Below are 21,181 nucleotides of genomic sequence, written 5' to 3'. Positions count from 1 at the left end.
CGAAAGCTTCTACCCACTTTGTAAACTGGTCTATTATAACTAGGCAGTATGTTTTCCCCTTGTTGCTGGGTAACGCTCTAGTAAAATCAACTGCAAGTTTTCCCAGGGTCCTTTTGGTGGGGGCTGATGTCCCATTCTGACCCTGACTTTCTCCCACCCCCCAGGTTGTATTTTATATATAGCACACACCTTTTACAGTGGTTCTCTATATCTCTATCCATTCCCTTCCACCACTACCATCTGGACATCGAGCTTATAAGAACATAAGAAATAGGAGCAGGAGTAGGCCATATGGCCCCTCGAGCCTGCTCCGCCATTCAATACGATCATGGCTGATCCGATCATGGACTCAGCTCCACTTCCCTGCCCGCCACCTTATCCCCTTATCGCTTAAGAAACTGTCTATCTCCGCCTTAAATATATTCAATGTCCCAGCTTCCACAGCTCTCTGAGGCAGTGAATTCCACAGATTTACAACCCTCAGAAGAAATTTCTCCTCATCTCAGTTTTAAATGGGCGGCCCCTTATTCTAAGATCACGCCCCCTAGTTCTAGTCTCCCCCATCAGTGGAAACATCCTCTCTGCATCCACCTTGTCAAGCCCCCCTCATAATCTTTTACGTTTCGATAAGATCACCTCTCATTCTTCTGAATTCCAATGAGTATTGGCCCAACCTCCTCAACCTTTCCTCATAAGTCAACCCCCTCACCTCCGGAAGCAACCTAGTGAACCTTCTCATGTTGGTTCTACCTGTATGGACATACCTGTGGGATAAATGTATACCTGTCTACTCCAGGCTTTCATATAATCATGCACTACTCTAAAAGCATACCGACTGTCTGTATAGATGTTTACTCTTTTTCCCTTAGCCAGCCTCAGAACCTCGGTGAGAGCCACCAATTCAGCCACTCGAGCCGATCGGCCCCCTTCCAGCCGTCCTTCCCTTCTAAACTGTCCGCTGCTATCTACCACTGCCTATCCCGTCCGTGGTGTCCCGTTGATATAGCGCTGAGACCCATCTACGTAGCGATCCATGTCTGCCTCCTCAAACATAAGAACATAAGAATTAGGAACAGGAGTAGGCCATCTAGCCCCTCGAGCCTGCTCCGCCATTCAACAAGATCATGGCTGATCTGGCCGTGGACTCAGCTCCACTTACCCGCCCGCTCCCCGTGACCCTTAATTCCCTTATTGGTTAAAAATCTATCTATCTGTGACTTGAATACATTCAATGAGCTAGCCTCAACTGCTTCCTTGGGCAGAGAATTCCACAGATTCACAACCCTCTGGGAGAAGAAATTCCTTCTCAACTCGGTTTTAAATTGGCTCCCCCGTATTTTGAGGCTGTGCCCCCTAGTTCTAGTCTCGCCTACCAGTGGAAACAACCTCTCTGCCTCTATCTTGTCTATCCCTTTCATTATTTTAAATGTTTCTATAAGATCACCCCTCATCCTTCTGAACTCCAAGGAGTAAAGACCCAGTCTACTCAATCTATCATCATAAGGTAACCCCCTCATCTCCGGAATCAGCCCAGTGAATCGTCTCTGTACCTCCTCCAAAGCTAGTATATCCTTCCTTAAGTAAGGTGACCAAAACTGCATGCAGTACTCCAGGTGCGGCCTCACCAATACCCTATACAGTTGCAGCAGGACCTCCCTGCTTTTGTACTCCATCCCTCTCGCAATGAAGGCCAACATTCCATTGGCCTTCCTGATTACCTGCTGCACCTGCAAACCAACTTTTTGGGATTCATGCACAAGGACCCCCCGGTCCCTCTGCACTGCAGCATGTTGTAATTTCTCCCCATTCAAATAATATTCCCTTTTACTGTTTTTTTTCCCCCCCAAGGTGGATGACCTCACACTTTCCGACATTGTATTCCATCTGCCAAACCTTAGCCCATTCGCTTAACCTATCCAAATCTCTTTGCAGCCTCTCTGTGTCCTCTACACAAGCCGCTTTCCCAAGCCTGACTACGTCCCTTGTCTTCTCCTGTCGGGCTACACTGATGCTCATCTCCCTGCGTAATGACCTGCAGGGTTGTGACAGTCGTCTTTTATTGTTACCGTCCCGTTGGGCGGGGTAAGAGCGTTGCTTCCCACCTAGCCCTTCGTACGTCGGATACCGATTTCTAGCCTTCCTGTGTTAAGCAATTTTACTAAGGTATGCTGGGTATGTCGGATAACGTGTCCCGACATTATGAGGCCACTGGCCTATGCCTGTCCCCATGTAAACTTCACTGTGGTACGTATAGATGTGGAGGGGCCTATTCTGGTCGGGTAATCTCAGGGCTGGAGCAACGGTGAGAGTTTGTTTTAACTTTACAAACGCCATTTCCTGATCAGGGCCCCAGTTTACTGGCTCTTGGGAGGGAGTCCCCCCATTGACCAGGTCCTGAAAAGGTTGGGCCATCTCGGCATATTCGGGAAGAAAATTTCTGCAGTGGTTGAGTCGTCCTCGTACCTGCGTGACCCCTTTCACAGTCCCTGGCTTTGGAATCGATTTAATAGCCTCCTTTCTGTTCTTAGGCATTTGTCTTGTCCCTTGAGTTATGATGTATTCTAGGTATGTTACTTAACCCTTTCCATATTAAAGATTACACATTTTTTTTTAATTCTTTATAATCGTTACAATTTTATTTTCCTTCTGGCACGTGGTAAAATATTCACTTCCGATGAAGAAACCCAAATTAATAATGTCCACTATTTTTTTTTAATTCTATGCAGCGATGCTAAAGTTGTTTGGTGAACCAGATAAAACAGCAGTCAGTGGGAAAGGGTTAACTTCTTTGCAAGTTTGTAAGAAGGCCTGACGTCATTACGTGACTTCACGTGATTCTTTTTTTTTAAAAACCTTTCCCGATATCAGAATACGGCATCCATTTTTAAAAAGGTTTTCAAACCGAAATTTAAACCTCCTTTACTGAAGTAGAATTTCCCGTAATTTAAAATAGCATTTTCCAACCAACCAAACAGCAGCTTTTATTTTGCCTCGCAAAAATCATCAACATAGAAAATAGGTGCAGGAGTAGGCTATTCGGCTCTTCGAGCCTGCACCACCATTCAATATGGTCATGGCTGATCATGCAACTTCAGTACCCCATTCCTGCTTTCTCTCCATACCTCTTGATCCCTTTAGCCGTAAGGGCCACATCTAACTCCCTTTTGAATATATCCAACGAACTGGCCTCAACAACTCTCTGTGGTAGAGAATTCCACAGGTTCACAATTCTCTGAGTGAAGAAGTTTCTCCTCATCTCAGTCCTAAATGGCTTACCCCTTATCCTTAAGACTGTGACCCCTGGTTCTGGACTTCCCCAACATCGGGAACATTCTTCCTGCATCTAACCTGTCCAATCCCGTCAGAATTTTATATGTTTCTATGAGATCCCCTCTCATTCTTCTAAACCCCAGTGAATGAAAGCCTAGTCGATCCAGTCTTTCTTCATATGTCAGTCCTGCCATCCCGGGAATCAGTCTGGTGAAACTTCGCTGCACTCCCTCAATAGCAAGAACGTCCTTCCTCAGATTAGGAGACCAAAACTGTACACAATATTCAAGTGCCTATCCAACCATCTCTTAAAAGTGGTGAGCAGTCGGCACCCACCGCCCCTTTAGGTTGTATTCCTTTTCGTTTGCGCTACGCACGATCAATATCGGCTTCTCTCTGTTATTACCGTATCACCCATCACGCTTCAGGACATACACCTATCCCACCTCAGTTTCGTCCTTCCGTGGTTCACTATAACTTAGTTTTGCAAATCACCCCCTCTTAGCTCTTTGTACAGATGACCTCCTTCCCCGTCAATGCTACAGCTCTGCAGTTGGTACAAAAAAAACATCGTCACTGCAATTGCGAGCTGCCACATGCTGGGGGGTCGGAGTGTCTGTACCCTGCTCGCAGCGCCAAATGTTGGGGTGAAAAAAAAGACTTCTCTTCCTCGGGGTGGACTCCCTGATATAAGAAATCGACACCGGCCCGTAAACCCCGTCCGTACAGCGACCGCGGAATCACTCAGGCCAAACCTCGGTTTAACCGGTATTTATTCAAGCATGCACGGGAAGGGTTCCGATGAACACTTCCCCGATCAGAGGTTTTTGCAATTACAATTATGCAGTTTTTCGAGCTGTGCGACCCTCCTACAGAACCACCGACTGGTCGACTGCTATCAGCAAAGTTACATTGATTTGCTGAGCCTTATCAGACTGGCTGTGAGCGGTTCTCCCCCCACCCCCTCCCATCACATTTCCCCTTCCCGGAATGTGTTATTCAGTGGTGTAGACTTTGCCTCCATTCCTCATGACGTGTTGATTAACTTTGTTTTCCAGGGTGGTACCTCCTTATCCCTCTCCCAAGAACTCTAGTCCAAACTACCCATCAGTCCCATCCTGTTCCCCTGCTGCTATAGTCGATGTTCCCAGACATTTTACTGTCCTTGCTCTGTAACATGGATAAATGTGAAGTTATCCACTTTGGTAGGAAAAACATAAGGACAAAGTATTATTTAAATGGTGATGGCTTGGGAGGTGTCGCTGTACAGAGGACCTGGGTGCCCTTGTACACCAGTCATTGCAAGCAAACACGCAGGTGCAGCAAGCAGTTCGGAAGGCCAATGGTATGTTGGCCTTCATTGCAAGAGGACTTGAGTACAGGAGCAAGGATATCTTACATAAGAACATAAGAATTAGGAACAGGATTAGGCCATCTAGCCCCTCGAGCCTGCTCCGCCATTCAACAAGATCATGGCTGATCTGGCCGTGGACTCAACTCCACTTACCCGCCCGCTCCCCGTAACCCTTAATTCCCTTATTGGTTAAAAATCTATATATCCGTGATTTGAATACATTCAGTGAGCTAGCCTCAACTGCTTCCCCGGGCAGAGAATTCCACGACATGTTGAAGCACTAACCACACTCGATCAGCTCCGCTGGGCAGGCCACTGAGTTCGCATGCCAGACACGAGACTCCCTAAGCAATTGCTCTACGCGGAGCTCCTTCATGGCAAACGAGCCAAAGGTGGGCAGCGGAAACGTTACAAGGACACCCTCAAAGCCTCCCTGGTGAAGTGCGACATCATCACTGGCACCTGGGAGACCCTGGCCGAAGACCGCCCTAGATGGAGAAAGTGTTGAGCTCTTCGAATCTCAACACTGCGAGCGTGAAGAGGCCGGGCGCAGGCAGCGGAAGGAGCGTGCGGCAAACCAGTCCCAACAACCCCCCCTTCCCCCGACAAATATCTGTCCCGCCTGTGACAGGGTCTGTGGCTCTCGTATTGGACTGTCCAGCCACCAAAGAACTCACTTTAGCAGTGGAAGCAAGTCTTCCTCGATTCCGAGGGACTACCTATGATGATGATGAGACAGGGCCTTGGTGAGACCACACCTGGAGTATTGTGCACAGTTTGGGTCTCCTTACCCAAGGAAGGATATACTTGCCATTGAGGGAGTGCAGCGAAGGTTCACCAGACTGATTCCCGGGATGGCAGGACTGTCGTACGAGGAGAGATTGGGTTGACTAGGCCTGTATTCACTGGATTTTAGAAGAATGAGAGGGGATCTCATTGAAAGGTATAAAATTCTGACGGGGTTGGACGGACTGGATGCGGGGAGCATGTTTCCCCGGGGCTGGGAAGTCTAGAACAAGGGGTCACAGTCTCAGGATACGGGGTAGGAAATTTAGGACCGAGATAAGGAGAAATGTTTTCACTCAGAGGGAGGTGAACCTGTGGAATTCTCTACCACAGAAGGCTGTGGAGGCCAAGTCACTGAATATATTTAAGAGGGAGATAGATAGATTTCTAGACACAAAAGGCATCGAGAGGTATGGGGAGAAAGCGGGAATATGGTGTTGAGATAGAGGATCAGCCATGATCATATTGAATGGTGCAGGCTCGAGGGGCCGAATGGCCTACTCCTGCTCCTATTTTCTATGTTTCTATGTACTGAAGATGTAAGTTTCCATGAGTCTGTACTAAGGTCAATGCATTGTTGGCTACTTACGATGGTTCATTAAGCTTTGCTGTTGTCCCGTCTTAAAACCCATTCAAGCACAGGTATTAGCGTGCCTTACATACATAAGCGGGTTTTACATACAATCGGCCAATTACAATCCATACCGCAAGACAGAGGAACTCCCGATTCCCCAGAGCCTCCGAATATTGATAAACCCTACAATCTAGATCGTTTTTTATCCCCTTACAGGGGGGTTTATATATAGAAAAACAGATATCCGGGAGTGAGTTACAGGCTGGAATCTAATCGAGGGGTTCAGGGGGTTTATATATAGAATAACAGATACCCGGGAGTGAGTTACAGGCTGGAATCTAATCGAGGGGTTCGGGAGGGTTTATATATAGAACGACAGATACCCCGGGAGTCAGTTACAGGCTGGAATCTAATCGAGAGGTTCGGGGGTTTATATATAGAATAACAGATACCCGGGAGTGAGTTACAGGCTGGAATCTAATCGAGGGGTTCGGGTGGGTTTATATATAGAATAACGCATACCCGGGAATGAGTTACAGGCTGGAATCTAATCGAGGGGTTCGGGGGGTTTATATATAGAATAACAGATACCCGGGAGTCAGTTACAGGCTGGAATCTAATCGAGGGGTTCGGGGGGTTTATATATAGAATAACAGATACCCGGGAGTGAGTTACAGGCTGGAATCTAATCGAGGGGTTCGGGGGGTTTATATATAGAATAACAGATACCCGGGAGTCAGTTACAGGCTGGAATCTAATCGAGGGGTTCGGGGGGTTTATATATAGAATAACGGATACCCGGGAGTGAGTTACAGGCTGGAATCTAATCGAGGGGTTTGGGGGGTTTAAATTCCAATGAACCATGCTGCCTGGACCAACACTTACTGTTTACAGGTGTCCTGAATAAACTGCTCCAGTTCTGGAAAAGGCGATACTATCCGGACATACAGGGCCTGCAGCTGTTGTGTGCAATCCGGGTACTTCCTGCACGGAACATGAGAATGTTAAATTAAACACTGCTGGAAGTTCTCTCTTATTCTGTGGGTCAGGGAACAATTTCAGTCGGGGACACCCTCCCTCTGGTACCACACCTCAGAAAGCCAGTTACAGACATAGGAACATAAGAAATAGGAGCAGGAGTCGGCCATTCGGCCCCTCGAGCCTGCTCCGCCATTTAATACGATCATGGCTGATCCGATCATGGACTCAGCTCCACTTCCCTGCCCGCCCCCTTATCCCCATATCTTTTAAGAAACTGTCTATCTCTGTCTTAAATATATTCAATGTCCCAGCTTCCACAGCTCTCTGAGGCAGCGAATTCCACAGAATTACAACCCTCAGAGAACAAATTTCTCCTCATCTCAGTTTTAAATGGGCGGCCCCTTATTCTAAGATCATGCCCTCTAGTTCTAATCTCCCCCATCAGTGGAAACATCCTCTCTGCATCCACCTTGTCAAGCCCCCTCATAATCGTATACGTTTCGATAAGATCACCTCTCATTCTTCTGAATTCCAATGAGTAGAGGCCCAACCTCCTCAACCTTTCCTCATAAGTCAACCCCCTCATCTCCGGAATCAACCGAGTGAACCTTCTCTGAACTGCCTCCAAAGCAAGTATATCCTTTCGTAAATATGGAGACCAAAACTGCATGCAGTACTCCAGGTGTGGCCTCACCAATACCCTGTGTAACTGTAGCAAGACTTCCCTGCTTTTATACTCCATCCCCTTTGCAATAAAGGCCAAGATACCTGCATACTATCCTTTTGTGTTTCATGCACAAGTACCCCCAGGTCCTACTGTACTGCGGCACTTTGCAATCTTTCTCCGTTTAAATAATAACTTGCTCTTTGATTTTTTTCTGCCAATGTGCATGACCTCACACTTTCCGACATTATACTCCATCTGCCAAATTTTTGCCCACTCACTGAGCCTGTCTATGTCCTTTTGCAGATTTTGTGTGCCCTCCTCACACATTGCTTTTCCTCCCATCTTTGTATCGTCAGCAAACTTGGCTACGTTACACTCAGTCCCTTCTTCCAAGTCGTTAAAATAGATTGTAAATAGTTGGGGTCCCAGCACTGATCCCTGTGGCACCTCACTGGTTACTGGTTGCCAACCAGAGAATGAACCATTTATCCCGACACGTCAAGCGTGAGCCCGGACAGCAAGTGCGGACGGGCTATTCAACTACCAGGGGCATCGCCGACGACGCCACACCTACCCTCACACGCTGTCCAGGCCATTTTACTGTCAATCCGGGGTCAAGCTATCGATCCGCAGGGCCAATCGAGACCCGCTTACTCGGTAAGGGCGGGTACAGCAATGCCAATGAGCCTACGGTGGGCAGTTCCACACTTTCAAGTCAGCCTTCATCTTCCATTCAGCGCTCCCTTGTCTTTGTGTGGAGAGAGCTTTACTCTGTATCTAATCCCGTGCTGTACCTGCCCTGGGAGTGTTTGATGGGACAGTGTAGAGGGAGTTTTACTCTGTATCTAACCCCATGCTGTACCTGCCCTGGGAGTGTTTGATGGGACAGTGTAGAGGGAGCTTTACTCTGTATCTAACCCCATGCTGTACCTGTCCTGGGAGTGTTTGATGGGGACAGTGTCGAGGGAGCTTTACTCTGTATCTAACCCCGTGCTGTACCTGCCCTGGGAGTGTTTGATGGGACAGTGTAGAGGGAGCTTTGCTCTGTATCTAACCCCGTGCTGTACCTGCCCTGGGAGTGTTTGATGGGACAGTGTAGAGGGAGCTTTACTCTGTATCTAACCCCGTGCTGTACCTGCCCTGGGAGTGTTTGATGGGACAGTGTAGAGGGAGCTTTATTCTGTATCTAACCCCATGCTGTACTTGTCCTGGGAGTGTTTGATGGGACAGTGTAGAGGGAGCTTTACTCTGTATCTAACCCCGTGCTGTACCTGCCCTGGGAGTGTTTGATGGGACAGTGTAGAGGGAGCTTTACTCTGTATCTATCGCCCACATGTGACACACCTGCTCACCGCTCCGTGGAACAGATGGACCAGCGCTGTGCAATCCTTTCCCCCGTTGAATCCCACACAGATCTCAGACAGGCTGTACTGGGCCAGAGCTTGCTCCAGTGTCCTCAGCGCTGCTGCCACCTTCTGGCCAAGCCGCGAATCTGCAGGAAACACAAAACAGGATCATCTTTTTTCGCAGTGACTATTGACACCACTGTGTCAGCCAATGAGTTCAATGTGGGGCGGGACTGGGCTGGGCGTATAGGAAACAGTCTATTTTATAGCAAACAGAATCTATTTATACAGCATCCGACAGCAGTCTACAGAATCTATTTATACAGCAGACAGTCCACAAAATCTTTTTCTGCAGCAAAGTCTACAGAATCTATTTATACAGCGCCCGACAGCAGTCGACAGAATCTATTTATACAGCGCCCGACAGCAGTCGACAGAATCTATTTATACAGTGCACCACAGCAAACAGTCTACAGAATCTATTTATATAGCGCACTAGAGCAAACAGTCCACAGAATCTATTTATACAGCGCACTACAGGAAACAGTCCACAGAATCTATTTATACAGCGCCCGACAGCAGTCTACAGAATCTATTTATACAGCAGTCGACAGAATCTATTTATACAGCAAACTACAGCAAATAGTCCACAGAATCTATTACACAATGCACTACAGCAGTCTACAGAATCTATTTATACAGCAAACTACAGCAAATAGTCCACAGAATCTATTACACAATGCACTACAGCAGTCTACAGAATCTATTTATACAGCAAACAGTCTACAGAATCTATTTAAACAGAGTCACGACAAACTGCAGCAAACCAAAGTCATGACTGAAACTGTAGCAATGTGTCTCCCAGTAACAGCAGGGCGATTTTCACCCGCACAATGCAGTGAGCGGGAGGATAGTTACAGAATCCGAATGAGGTGCGTAAAATCAATCCCATTCACTGACTGCAGTGCCGCCTGCGCCCATCTCCATTCTGGACGGGAATAGCTGTCACGCTGCATGTAACCGCATCCTGCACTGCAACCCCGCTGGGGTGGTGCTCGGGAGGGGCGCTATCTGTAAATCAGTGGCCATGGATGGAGGGGATAAATAGCTTGCTTCTGATCATTATCCAGAACCTCCTGCTGTGTAGTGCATGTGCCGGTGTCAGAGGAGGACAGCATTGGGCTCGGCTGTGGTGCCCCTGCAGTCGAATAGCCGGAGGGTAAATGGGCACTTAAGTGAGGAGGCTGGGCCTCTCTGGTGTCCGTAGGTGATGAATTCCAGTCAGCGCCAACTCCTATTTAAGTGCCACTCGTGGGTAGTCCTCTCTCCTGAGTCGGAAGGCCGTAGGCTCAAGTCCCACAAAGGATGTTCAGCACAGTACAGCAGGAGATGAGACGTCAAGCAGCTGCTCCGTGGGATGTAAAAGATCTCATGGCACCATTTGAAGAAGAGTTTTCCCAGTAACTTGGCCAACAACCAAATTATCAGCACATGCACAAAGAATTTGCCTTTCTATAGAGCCTTTCATGGCCTCACAACATTCCCCAGCGCTTTACGGCCAATTAAGTCTTTTCTTGGAGTGTAGTCACTGTTGTAACGTGGGAAACAAGGGAGCCAAAGTGCGCACAGCAAGCTCCCACACAGAGCAGTGTGATAATGTGTCAGCTGTGGTTCAGTGGGCAGCACACACACCTGAGTCAGAAGGTTGTGGGTTCAAGTCCCACTCCAGGGACTTGAGCACAAAAATCTAGGCTGACACTCCCAGTGCTGGTACTGAGGGAGCGCCGCACTGTCGGAGGGGCAGCACTGAGGGAGTGCCGCACTGTCGGAGGGGCAGCACTGAGGGAGTGCCGCACTGTCGGAGGGGCAGTACTGAGGGAGCGCCGTACTGTCGGAGGGGCAGTACTGAGGGAGCGCCGCACTGTCGGAGGGGCAGTACTGAGGGAGCGCCGTACTGTCGGAGGGGCGGTACTGAGGGAGCGCCGCACTGTCAGAGGGGCAGTACTGAGGGAGCGCCGCACTGTCGGAGGGGCAGTACTGAGGGAGCGCCGCAATGTCGGAGGGGCAGTACTGAGGGAGCGCCGCACTGTCGGAGGTGCCGTCTTTCGGATGAGACATTAAACCCAGGCCCCGTCTGCCCTCTCGGGTGGATGTAAAAGATCCCGGGGCCACTATTGGAAGAAGAGCAGGGGGAGTTCTCCCCGGTGTCCTGGGGCCAATATTTATCCCTCAACCAACATCACGAAAACAGATGATCTGGGTCATTATCACATTGCTGTGTGTGGGAGCTTGCTGTGCGCAAATTGGCTGCTGCGTTTCCCACAATACAACAGTGACCACACTCCAAAAGTACTTCATTGGCTGTAAAGTGCTTTGGGTACGTCCGGTGGTCGTGAAAGGCGCTATATAAATGCAAGTCTTTCTTTCTTTTATGTATTGTACTCGGTCTGGCGATTAACTTTGCCTGTAAATTGTTTCGTATGCCGGAGAAACAGGTAAAGGCATTGAACCTTAAGCAATGCCTATTTTCATTAGCATGCAAGCAAGGAAACAGCGTGGGTCTCTTTACCAACATAAGAACCCAAGAAATAGGAGGAGTGGGCCAAATGGCCTTCGAGCCTGCTCCGCCATTCAATAAGATCACGGCTGATCTTCGACCTCAACTCCACTTTCCCGCCCGATCCCTCGATTCCCCTAAACTCCTAAAATCTACCGATCTCAGCCTTGAATGTACTCAACGACTGAGCCTCCACAGCCCTCTGGGGCAGAGAATTCCAAAGATTCACCACCCTCCGAGTGAAGAAATTCCTCCTCATCTCAGTCCTAAATGTGAGGTCATCCACTTTGGTGGCAAAAACAGGAAGGCAGAATATTATCTGAATGGCGGCAGATTCGGAAAAAGGAGAGGTGCAACGAGACCTGGGTGTCATGGTACATCAGTCATTGAAGGTTGGCATGCAGGTACAGCAGGCGGTGAAGAAAGTAAATGGTATGTTGGCCTTCATAGCGAGAGGATTTGAGTATAGGTGCAGGGAGGTCTTACTGCAGTTGTACAGGGCCTTGGTGAGGCCTCACCTGGAATATTGTGTTCAGTTTTGGTCTCCTAATCTGAGGAAGGACATTCTTGCTATTGAGGGAATACAGCGAAGGTTCACCAGACTGATTCCCGGGATGGCTGGACTGTCATATGAAGAAAGACTGGATCGACTGGGCTTATGTTCACTGGAATTTAGAAGGATGAGAGGGGATCTCATAGAAACATATAAAATTCTGACGGGATTGGACTGGTTAGATGCAGGAAGAATGTTCCCGATGTTGGGGAAGTCCAGAACCAGGGGTCACAGTCTAAGGATAAGGGGTAAGCCATTTAGGACTGAGATGAGGAGAAACTTCTTCACTCAGAGAATTGGGAACCTGTGGAATTCTCTACCACAGAAAGTAGTTGGGGCCAGTTCACTGGATATATTCAAGAGGGAGTTAGATGTGGCCCTTATGGCTAAAGGGATCAAGGGGTATGGAGAGAAAGCAAGAAAGGGGTACTGAGGTGAATGATCAGCCATGATCTTATTGAATGGTGGTGCAGGCTCGAAGGGCCGAATGGCCTACTCCTGCACCTATTTTCTATGTTTCTAAATGGCCAACCCCTTATCCTGAGACTGTGTGACCCCTGGTTCTAGACTCCCCAGCCCGGGGGAAACATCTACCCTGTCAAGCCCTGTAAGAATTTTCTATATTTCAATCAGATCACCTCTCATTCTTCTAAACTCTCGAGAATATCGGCCCAGTCTGCTCAATCTCTCCTCATAAGACAATCCCCCCCCATCCCAGGAATCAGTCTGGTGAACCTTCGCTGCACTCCCTCAATAGCAAGTATATCCTTCCTTAGGTAAGGAGACCAAAACAACACACAATACTCCAGGTGCGGTCTCACCAGGGCCCTGTACGATTAAGAACATAAGAAATAGGAGCAGGAGGAGGCCATTTGGCCCCTCGAGCCTGCTCCGCCATTTAATAAGATCGTGGCTGATCTGATCATGGACTCAGCTCCACTTCCCCGCCCGCTCCCCATAACCCCTTATTCCCTTAGCGATTAAGAAGCTGTCTTAAATGTATTCAATGTCCCGGCTTCCACAGCTCTCTGAGGCAGCGAATTCCACAGATTTACAACCCGCTGAGAGAAGAAATTCCTCCTCATCTCAATTTTAAATGGGCGGCCCCTTATTCTAAGATCATGCCCCAAATGTAGCACGACTTCCTTCCACTTGTACTCCAAGCCCCTTGCAATAAAGGCCAGCGTACCATTTGCCTTCCTTATTGCTTTCTGTACCCACATGTTGGCTTTCAGTGTTTTGTGCACAGAGACACCCAAATCCTTCTGAACATCCACATTTAACAGTCCAGCAACTATAATCGTTACAAAGTGCCGCAGTACAGCGGGACCTGGGGGTCCTTGTGCATGAAACACAAAAGGATAGTATGCAGGTACAGCAAGTGATCAGGAAGGCCAATGGAATCTTGGCCTTTATTGCAAAGGGGATGGAGTATAAAAGCAGGGAAGTCTTGCTACAGTTATACAGGGTATTGGTGAGGCCACACCTGGAGTACTGCGTGCAGTTTTGGTTTCCATATTTACAAAAGGATATACTTGCTTTGGAGGCAGTTCAGAGAAGGTTCACTCGGTTGATTCCGGGGATGAGGGGGTTGACTTATGAGGAAAGGTTGAGGAGGTTGGGCCTCTACTCATTGGAATTCAGAAGAATGAGAGGTGATCTTATCGAAACGTATCAGATTATGAGGGGGCTCGACAAGGTGGATGCAGAGAGGATGTTTCCACTGATGGGGGAGACTAGAACTAGGGGGCATGGTGTTAGAATAAGGGGCCGCCCATTTAAAACTGAGATGAGGAGAAATTTCTTCTCTCAAAGGGTTGTAAATCTGTGGAATTCGCTGCCTCAGAGAGCTGTGGAAGCCGGGACATTGAATATATTTAAGACAGAGATAGACAGTTTCTTAACCGATAAGGGGGCGGGCAGGGAAGTGGAGCTGAGTCCATGATCGGATCAGCCATGATCGTACTAAATGGCGGAGCAGGCTCGAGGGGCCGAATGGCCGACTCATGCTCCTATTTCTTATGTTCTTAAGTTCTTCTGAACATTCACATTTAACAGTCCAGCACCTATAACCATTGCAAAGGCGATTATATCCTTCCTTAGCTCGGGAGACCGAAAAATGGCTTGCTCCGGCTGTTGACGGTACCTGACTGGGCCAGATTGTAGACGGCGCGGGCCGAGACGGCCACGGGGTCCTTCTCGAGCGGGACGACGGTGCCGGCGGGCAGGCGCTGGGCCAGAAAGCGCTGGGCCTCCTCCAGCGGGGCCTCGCGGTCGGAGTCCAGGGTCAGCTTGACCCGGTAGTAGTTGCTGGTCAAGTCGGGGTAGGAGCCCAGGCTGAGCTGGTGGCCAAAGCAGCGCACCGCCTCGTCCAGGGCCGGCGCGATCTCCGTCTCCTCGGCGTCGACGAAGACCTCCCTGGTCGAATAGCGCAGCCCCTCGTTGCGGAAGAGGTGCTCGAGGCCGTCCAGGGCCTTCTCCAGCAGGGCGGGGATGCCGGGGAAGAGGTAGACGTTGGCCACGCTGATCAGCGGGTACTCCAGCCGCCGGCCGGTGGCCCGGTCGCGCCCGTAGTTGAGGCGGGAGGAGCGGGGCACCCGGGCCAGCTTCATCTCCGGGCAGCCGGGCTCCGTCTTGCCGAAGAGCCGGCCCACCAGCCCCGCCAGCTCGGGGTGGACGAAGGTGGTCTCGCCGAAAGCCCGGGCCACGCCTTCGAAGGTCACATCGTCGTGGGTGGGGCCGATCCCACCCGAGGTCAGCACGTAGCAGTAACGGCCGGTGAAGGCCCCCACCTCCTCCGCGATGGGGCCCACCTCATCCGCCACCACCGACACCTTCTCCACCTTCACCCCCAGTGCCCGCAGCTTCTGGCACATGTAGTGCGAGTTGGTGTCCTGGGTGTGGCCCTTTAAGAAAGGATTTACACAAAATAAAACTCAATCAACAACAACAACAAAAAAAAAGTACACGAAACTTGCATTTGCGTGGCGCCTTTCACGACCGCCGGACATTCCCCCAAAGCGCTTTGCAGCCAATCAAGTACTTTTTTTTGGGGTGCGGTCACTGTTGTAAGGCGGCACCTCAATTCACGCACAGCAAGCTCCCACACACAGCAATGTGATAATGACCCGGATTGAGGGGTAAATATTGGGCCCCCAGACACAGGGGGTGCTCTTCTTCGCAACAGTGCCCATGAGAACTTTTAAGTCCACCTCAGAGAGCAGACAGGGGCGTCAGTTTAATGTCTCATCCCGAAGACGGCACCTCCGACAGTGCGGCGCTCCCTCAGTACTGCCCCTCCGACAACGCAGTACGGCGCTCACTCAGTACCGCCCCTCCGACAGTACGGCGCTCCCTCAGTACTGTCCCTCCGACAGTGCGGCGCTCCCTCAGTACCGCCCTTCCGACAGTACGGCGCTCCCTCAGTACCGCCCCTCCGACAGTACGGCGCTCCCTCAGTACCGCCCCTCCGACAGTGCGGCGCTCCCTCAGTACTGCCCCTCCGACAGTACGGCGCTCCCTCAGTACTGCCCCTCCGACAGCGCAGTACGGCGCTCCCTCAGTACTGCCCCTCCGACAGCGCAGTACGGCGCTCCCTCAGCACTGCCCCTCCGACAGTACGGCGCTCCCTCAGTACTGTCCCTCCGACAGTACGGCGCTCCCTCAGTACTGTCCCTCCGACAGTGCGGCGCTCCCTCAGTACCGCCCCTCCGACAGTGCGGCGCTCACTCAGTACCGCGCCTCCGACAGTACGGCGCTCCCTCAGTACTGCCCCTCCGACAGTTCGGTGCTCCCTCAGTACTGCCCCTCCGACAGTGCGGCGCTCCCTCAGTACTGCCCCTCCGACACTCCCTCAGTACTGCCCCTCCGACAGTACGGCGCTCCCTCAGTACTGCCCCTCCGACAGCGCAGTACGGCGCTCCCTCAGTACTGCCCCTCCTACAGCGCTGTGCGGCGCTCCCTCGGTACGTTTGCGACAGTTTTCACTGCCCCAGCGTCAGTCCGCGAGGTGCCTGTACCTTTAAGATCTCGTCGCCGATGACGATGATGCCCGCCGTCACGGTGACATTCGCCTGTTCCTCACAGGCGCTGGCGGCCGTGCTCACACCGTCCATGGCCAGCAGGTGGCAGCGCAGTCTCCTCACTCGCAACACCGCCCGCAGAACCCTCGGACCTCGGTACATTGAGTTCCGCGTCAGGGTCTCGGGCCGGTGGGGACTTCTTGCGAATTAATTTAGCAGTCGCCAGCTGGTTTAACAAAAAAAACAAGTCGCTTTCGTTATATTTATTATTCTGCAGGAAGACTGGACAATCACAGAAGAATTAGGAGCAGGAGTCGGCCATTCGGCCCCTCGAGCCTGCTCCGCCATTCAATACGATCACGGCTGATCTTTGACCTCAAATCCACTTTCCCGCCCGATCCCTCAATATCCAAAAATCTACCGATCTCAGCCTTGAATATACTCAGCGACTGAGGCTCCACAGGCCTCTGGGGCAAAGAATCCCAAAGATTCACCACCCTCTGAGTGAAGAAATTCCTCCTCATCTCAGTCCCAAATGGCTGAGCCCTTATCCTGAGACTGTGTGACCCCTGGTTCTAGACTCCCCAGCCCGGGGGAAACACCCTCCCTGCATCTACCCTGTCGAGCCCTGTAAGAATTTTATACGTTTCAATGAGATCACCTAAACTCCAGAGAATATCAGCCCAGTCTGCTCAATCTCTCCTCATAGGCCAATCCCCCCACCCCATCCCGGGAATCAGTCTGGTGAACCTTCGCTGCACTCCCTCAATGGCAAGTATGTCCTTCCTGAGGTAAGGAGACCCAAACTGGGCACAATACTCCAGGATGTGGTCTCACCGGCTTTCATGTTGCAAATCGGGACTCTTGCATTTATATAGCGCTCCGTCACATCCTCAAAGACATCCGAAAGCGCTTCACGCCCAATCTCTGGCCTTTGAGCTGCAGTCCACTCTTGTTTTCTAGGTACATGTGTGTACACACCTTATTACATTGTATTTACAGCACAGAAAGAGGCCATTGGGCCCCACCGCTCCGTGCCGGGGTTTATGCTCCACACCAGCCCCCTCCCACAGTCCCCATATCCTTCTATTCCTTCCTCCCTCAAGTGTTTATCCAGCCTCCCCTTAAATGCATCGATACTATTCGCCTCAACCCCTCCCTGTGGCAGCGAGTCCCACATTCTCACCGCTCTCTGGGTAAAGAAGTTTCTCCTGAATTCCCCGTTAAGAAAGATTCTCTCTCCCTCTCACACCTCAATTAACAAAGATTTACATTCATATAGCGCCTTTCACGACCACAGGATGCCACAAAGCGCAAATGGAGTGTAGTCACTGTTGTAATGTGGGAAACGCGGCAGCCAATTTGCGCACAGCAAGCTCCCACACACAGCAATGTAATGGCCAGCTCCCTCAGTACTTCCCCTCCGACAGCGCAGTGCGGCGCTCCCTCAGTACTGCCCCTCCGACAGTGCGGCGCTCCCTCAGTACCGCCCCTCCGACAGTGCGGCGCTCCCTCAGTACTGCCCCTCCGACAGTGCGGCGCTCCCTCAGTACTGTCCCTCCGACAGTGCGGCGCTCCCTCAGTACTGCCCCTCCGACAGCGCAGTACGGCGCTCCCTCAGTACCGCCCCTCCGACAGCGCAGTACGGCGCTCCCTCAGTACCGCCTCTCCGACAGTGCGGCGCTCCCTCAGTACCGCCCCTCCGACAGCGCAGTACGGCGCTCCCTCAGTACCGCCCCTCCGACAGCGCAGTACGGCGCTCCCTCAGTACCGCCTCTCCGACAGTGCGGCGCTCCCTCAGTACCGCCCCTCCGACAGCGCAGTACGGCGCTCCCTCAGTACTGCCCCTCCGACAGTACGGCGCTCCCTCAGTACCGCCTCTCCGACAGTGCGGCGCTCCCTCAGTACCGCCCCTCCGACAGCGCAGTACGGCACTCCCTCAGTACCGCCCCTCCGACAGTGCGGCGCACCCTCAGTATTGCCCCTCCGACAGTGCGGCGCTCCCTCAGTACCGCCCCTCCGACAGTGCGGCGCACCCTCAGTACCGCCCCTCCGACAGTGCGGCGCACCCTCAGTATTGCCCCTCCGACAGTGCGGCGCTCCCTCAGTACTGCCCCTCCGACAGTGCGGTGCTCCCTCAGTACCGCCCCTCCGACAGTGCGGCGCTCCCTCAGTACTGCCCCTCCGACAGTGCGGCGCTCCCTCAGTACCGCCCCTCCGACAGCGCAGTACGGCACTCCCTCAGTACTGCCCCTCCGACAGTACGGCGCTCCCTCAGTACCGCCTCTCCGACAGTGCGGCGCTCCCTCAGTACCGCCCCTCCGACAGCGCAGTACGGCACTCCCTCAGTACCGCCCCTCCGACAGTGCGGCGCTCCCTCAGTACTGCCCCTCCGACAGTGCGGCGCACCCTCAGTATTGCCCCTCCGACAGTGCGGCGCACCCTCAGTATTGCCCCTCCGACAGTGCGGCGCTCCCTCAGTATTGCCCCTCCGACAGTGCGGCGCTCCCTCAGTACCGCCCCTCCGACAGTGCGGCGCTCCCTCAGTACTGCCCCTCCGACAGTGCGGCGCTCCCTCAGTACTGCCCCTCCGACAGTGCGGCACTCCCTCAGTACCGCCCCTCCGACAGTGCGGCGCTCCCTCAGTACTGCCCCTCCGACAGTGCGGCGTTCCCTCAGTACTGCCCCTCCGACAGTGCGGCGCTCCCTCAGTACTGCCCCTCCGACAGCGCAGTACGGCACTCCCTCAGTACTGCCCCTCCGACAGCGCAGCACGGCACTCCCTCAGTACTGCCCCTCCGACAGCGCAGTACGGCACTCCCTCAGTACCGCCCCTCCGACAGTCCGGTGCTCCCTCAGTACACGAAAGGGGTACAGCGGACATGATCTTCACCGCCCGACAACTACAGGAGAAACGCAGGGAGAAGCACCAGCTCTTGTACACGGCCTTCTTTGACCTCACGGTGGCCTGCGACACGGTCAACCGCGGGGGACGATGGAACGTCTTTGGCCACCGCCAGCCCGAAAAATTGGTCAATACCCTCCGCCTGCTCCGCCAGGAGCCAGATACAGCATCCCAGCAAGTCAACAGAAGCCAGAAAACTGAACCAGCGGGAGGGGAGTGAAGCTGAAAGAAAACTAGACATGGATCCATCAAATAGGAAATAATTGGGGAACTTAAATTGGGGAAAATTGGGAATAATTTAATTTCGGCTTCCTGGACAGAGAAATTGTTTAAAATGCATCAGATTTGGTTGATTATTAACATAAGAACATAATATTAACAATAAATATTAACAGTAAATGTTTATGATCAATATTAATCATGCAGTTGCTGTTTAAGTCCAAGTTGACTGGCTGCAGCTCCACTTACCTGCAACACTGACCTCTCACTCCAACCTGCTGTCCAGCTCCCGCCTCCCCCCTCTGCCCATTGGCCGGCCGCCCCGTCAATCCGCTGCGCGCCGCCTGCCGATTGGCCGCCCGCTCCCGGCGCCAACCCCCAGCACGTTCGGTGACGTCTTTCATTGATCCTTTTTTTACTCGGCGTCACCCCGAAGGCCGTCCGGGCGGAGCGCCGGCTGCTCGCCTTTCTGTTCCCTTTGCTGCAACTTCCATTTCCTGATCTGATCTCATTTGAGTTTTTGGAATGTAAAAGTTGCTTTTTGTTGTTGTTGTTGTGCTTTCTGACAGATGATGAGTGCACCAAAATATTTTAAAAAGCGGGGGGGCACTTATTTTCCCCTGCCTTTTTTAAGAAAATAAATTTCATTTATATTGCGCCTTTCACGACCACCAGACATCCCAAAGCGCTTTACAGCCAATGAAGTACTTTTGGAGTACAGTCACTGTTGTAATGTGGGAAACGCGGCAGCTCAATTTGCGCACAGCAAGCTCCCACACACAGCAATGTGATAATGACCCAGATCATCTGTTTTAGTGATGTTGGTTGAGGGATAAATATTGGCCCCAGGACACCGGGGAGAACTCCCCCTGCTCTTCTTCCAATAGTGGCCCCGGGATCTTTTACATCCACCCGAGAGGGCAGACGGGGCCTCGGTTTAACGTCTCATCCGAAAGGCGGCACCTCCAACAGTGTGGCGCTCCCTCAGTACCGCCCCTCCGACAGTGCGCCGCTCCCTCAGTACCGCACTGGGAGTGTCAGTCTAGATTGTTGTGCTCAAGTCTCTGGAGTGCAGCTTAAACCCACAACCTTCTGACTCAGAGGTGAATGTGCTGCCCCCTGAGCCGCAGCTGACTCACTTTTGTGTCGGAAGAGCAAGAGCTCATTTCTGTCACCTTCCAGCGAAGCAATTATTCAAGCACTCCTGGGACCGTCTGCAGACAGATTGGTTTCTGTGGATCCTCATGTATAGACACACACAGTATATATCAAACTGTAAGACTTATCTTAATTAAGACAGGTTTCAGCCCCTTTTCTCTACAAAAGAAATAGGAGCAGGAGTTGGCCATTCAGCCCCTCGAGCCTGCTCCGCCATTTAATACGATCATGGACTCAGCTCCACTTCCCCGCCCGCTTCCCATAACCCTTGACTCCCTTATCGTTCAAAAATCTGTCTATCTCTACATTAAATATATTCAATGACCAAGCCTCCACAGCTCTCTGGGGCAGAGAATTCCACAGATGCACAACCCTCTGAGAGAAGATGCAGTCCTGTGGGAGCGCCGCACTGTCGGAGGGGCGGTACTGAGGGAGCGTCACACTGTCGGAAGGGCAGTACTGAGGGAGCGCCACACTGTCGGAGGGGCAGTACTGAGGGAGCGCCGCACTGTCGGAGGGGCAGTACTGAGGTAGTGCCACACTGTCGGAAGGGCAGTACTGAGGGAGCGCCGCACTGTCGGAGGGGCGGTACTGAGGGAGCGGCGCACTATCAGAGGGGCGGTACTGAGGGAGCGCCGCACTGTCGGAGGGGCAGTACTGAGAGAGCGCCGCACTGTCGGAGGGGCAGTACTGAGAGAGCGCCGCACTGTCGGAGGTGCCGTCTTTTGGATGAGACGTTAATCCGAGGCCCCGTCTGCCCTCTCGGGTGGATGTAAAAGATCCCGGGGC

General features: G+C 51.9%; 1 protein-coding gene across 1 annotated transcript in view; it reads right to left on the bottom strand.

Moving 5' to 3' along the window:
* Positions 1–19,503, bottom strand: part of flad1 (flavin adenine dinucleotide synthetase 1) — a 49,502-nt gene extending 29,999 nt beyond the window's left edge. Inside the window, exons 1-5 of the mRNA XM_070868668.1 lie at positions 19,484–19,503; positions 16,108–16,336; positions 14,235–14,994; positions 8,977–9,124; positions 6,870–6,968 (exon numbers count right to left, since the gene is read on the bottom strand). Of these exons, the coding sequence (XP_070724769.1) occupies positions 6,870–6,968; positions 8,977–9,124; positions 14,235–14,994; positions 16,108–16,272 (1,172 nt within the window). The 5' untranslated portion in view covers positions 16,273–16,336; positions 19,484–19,503. The remainder of the gene's footprint in view (positions 1–6,869; positions 6,969–8,976; positions 9,125–14,234; positions 14,995–16,107; positions 16,337–19,483) is intronic.
* Between the last annotated feature and the right edge of the window lie 1,678 nt (positions 19,504–21,181).

This window comes from Pristiophorus japonicus, chromosome 30 (genome assembly GCF_044704955.1).
Source record: "Pristiophorus japonicus isolate sPriJap1 chromosome 30, sPriJap1.hap1, whole genome shotgun sequence".
Lineage (NCBI taxonomy): Eukaryota > Metazoa > Chordata > Chondrichthyes > Pristiophoridae > Pristiophorus > Pristiophorus japonicus.
This window is presented reverse-complemented; position numbering and strand designations above follow the sequence as displayed.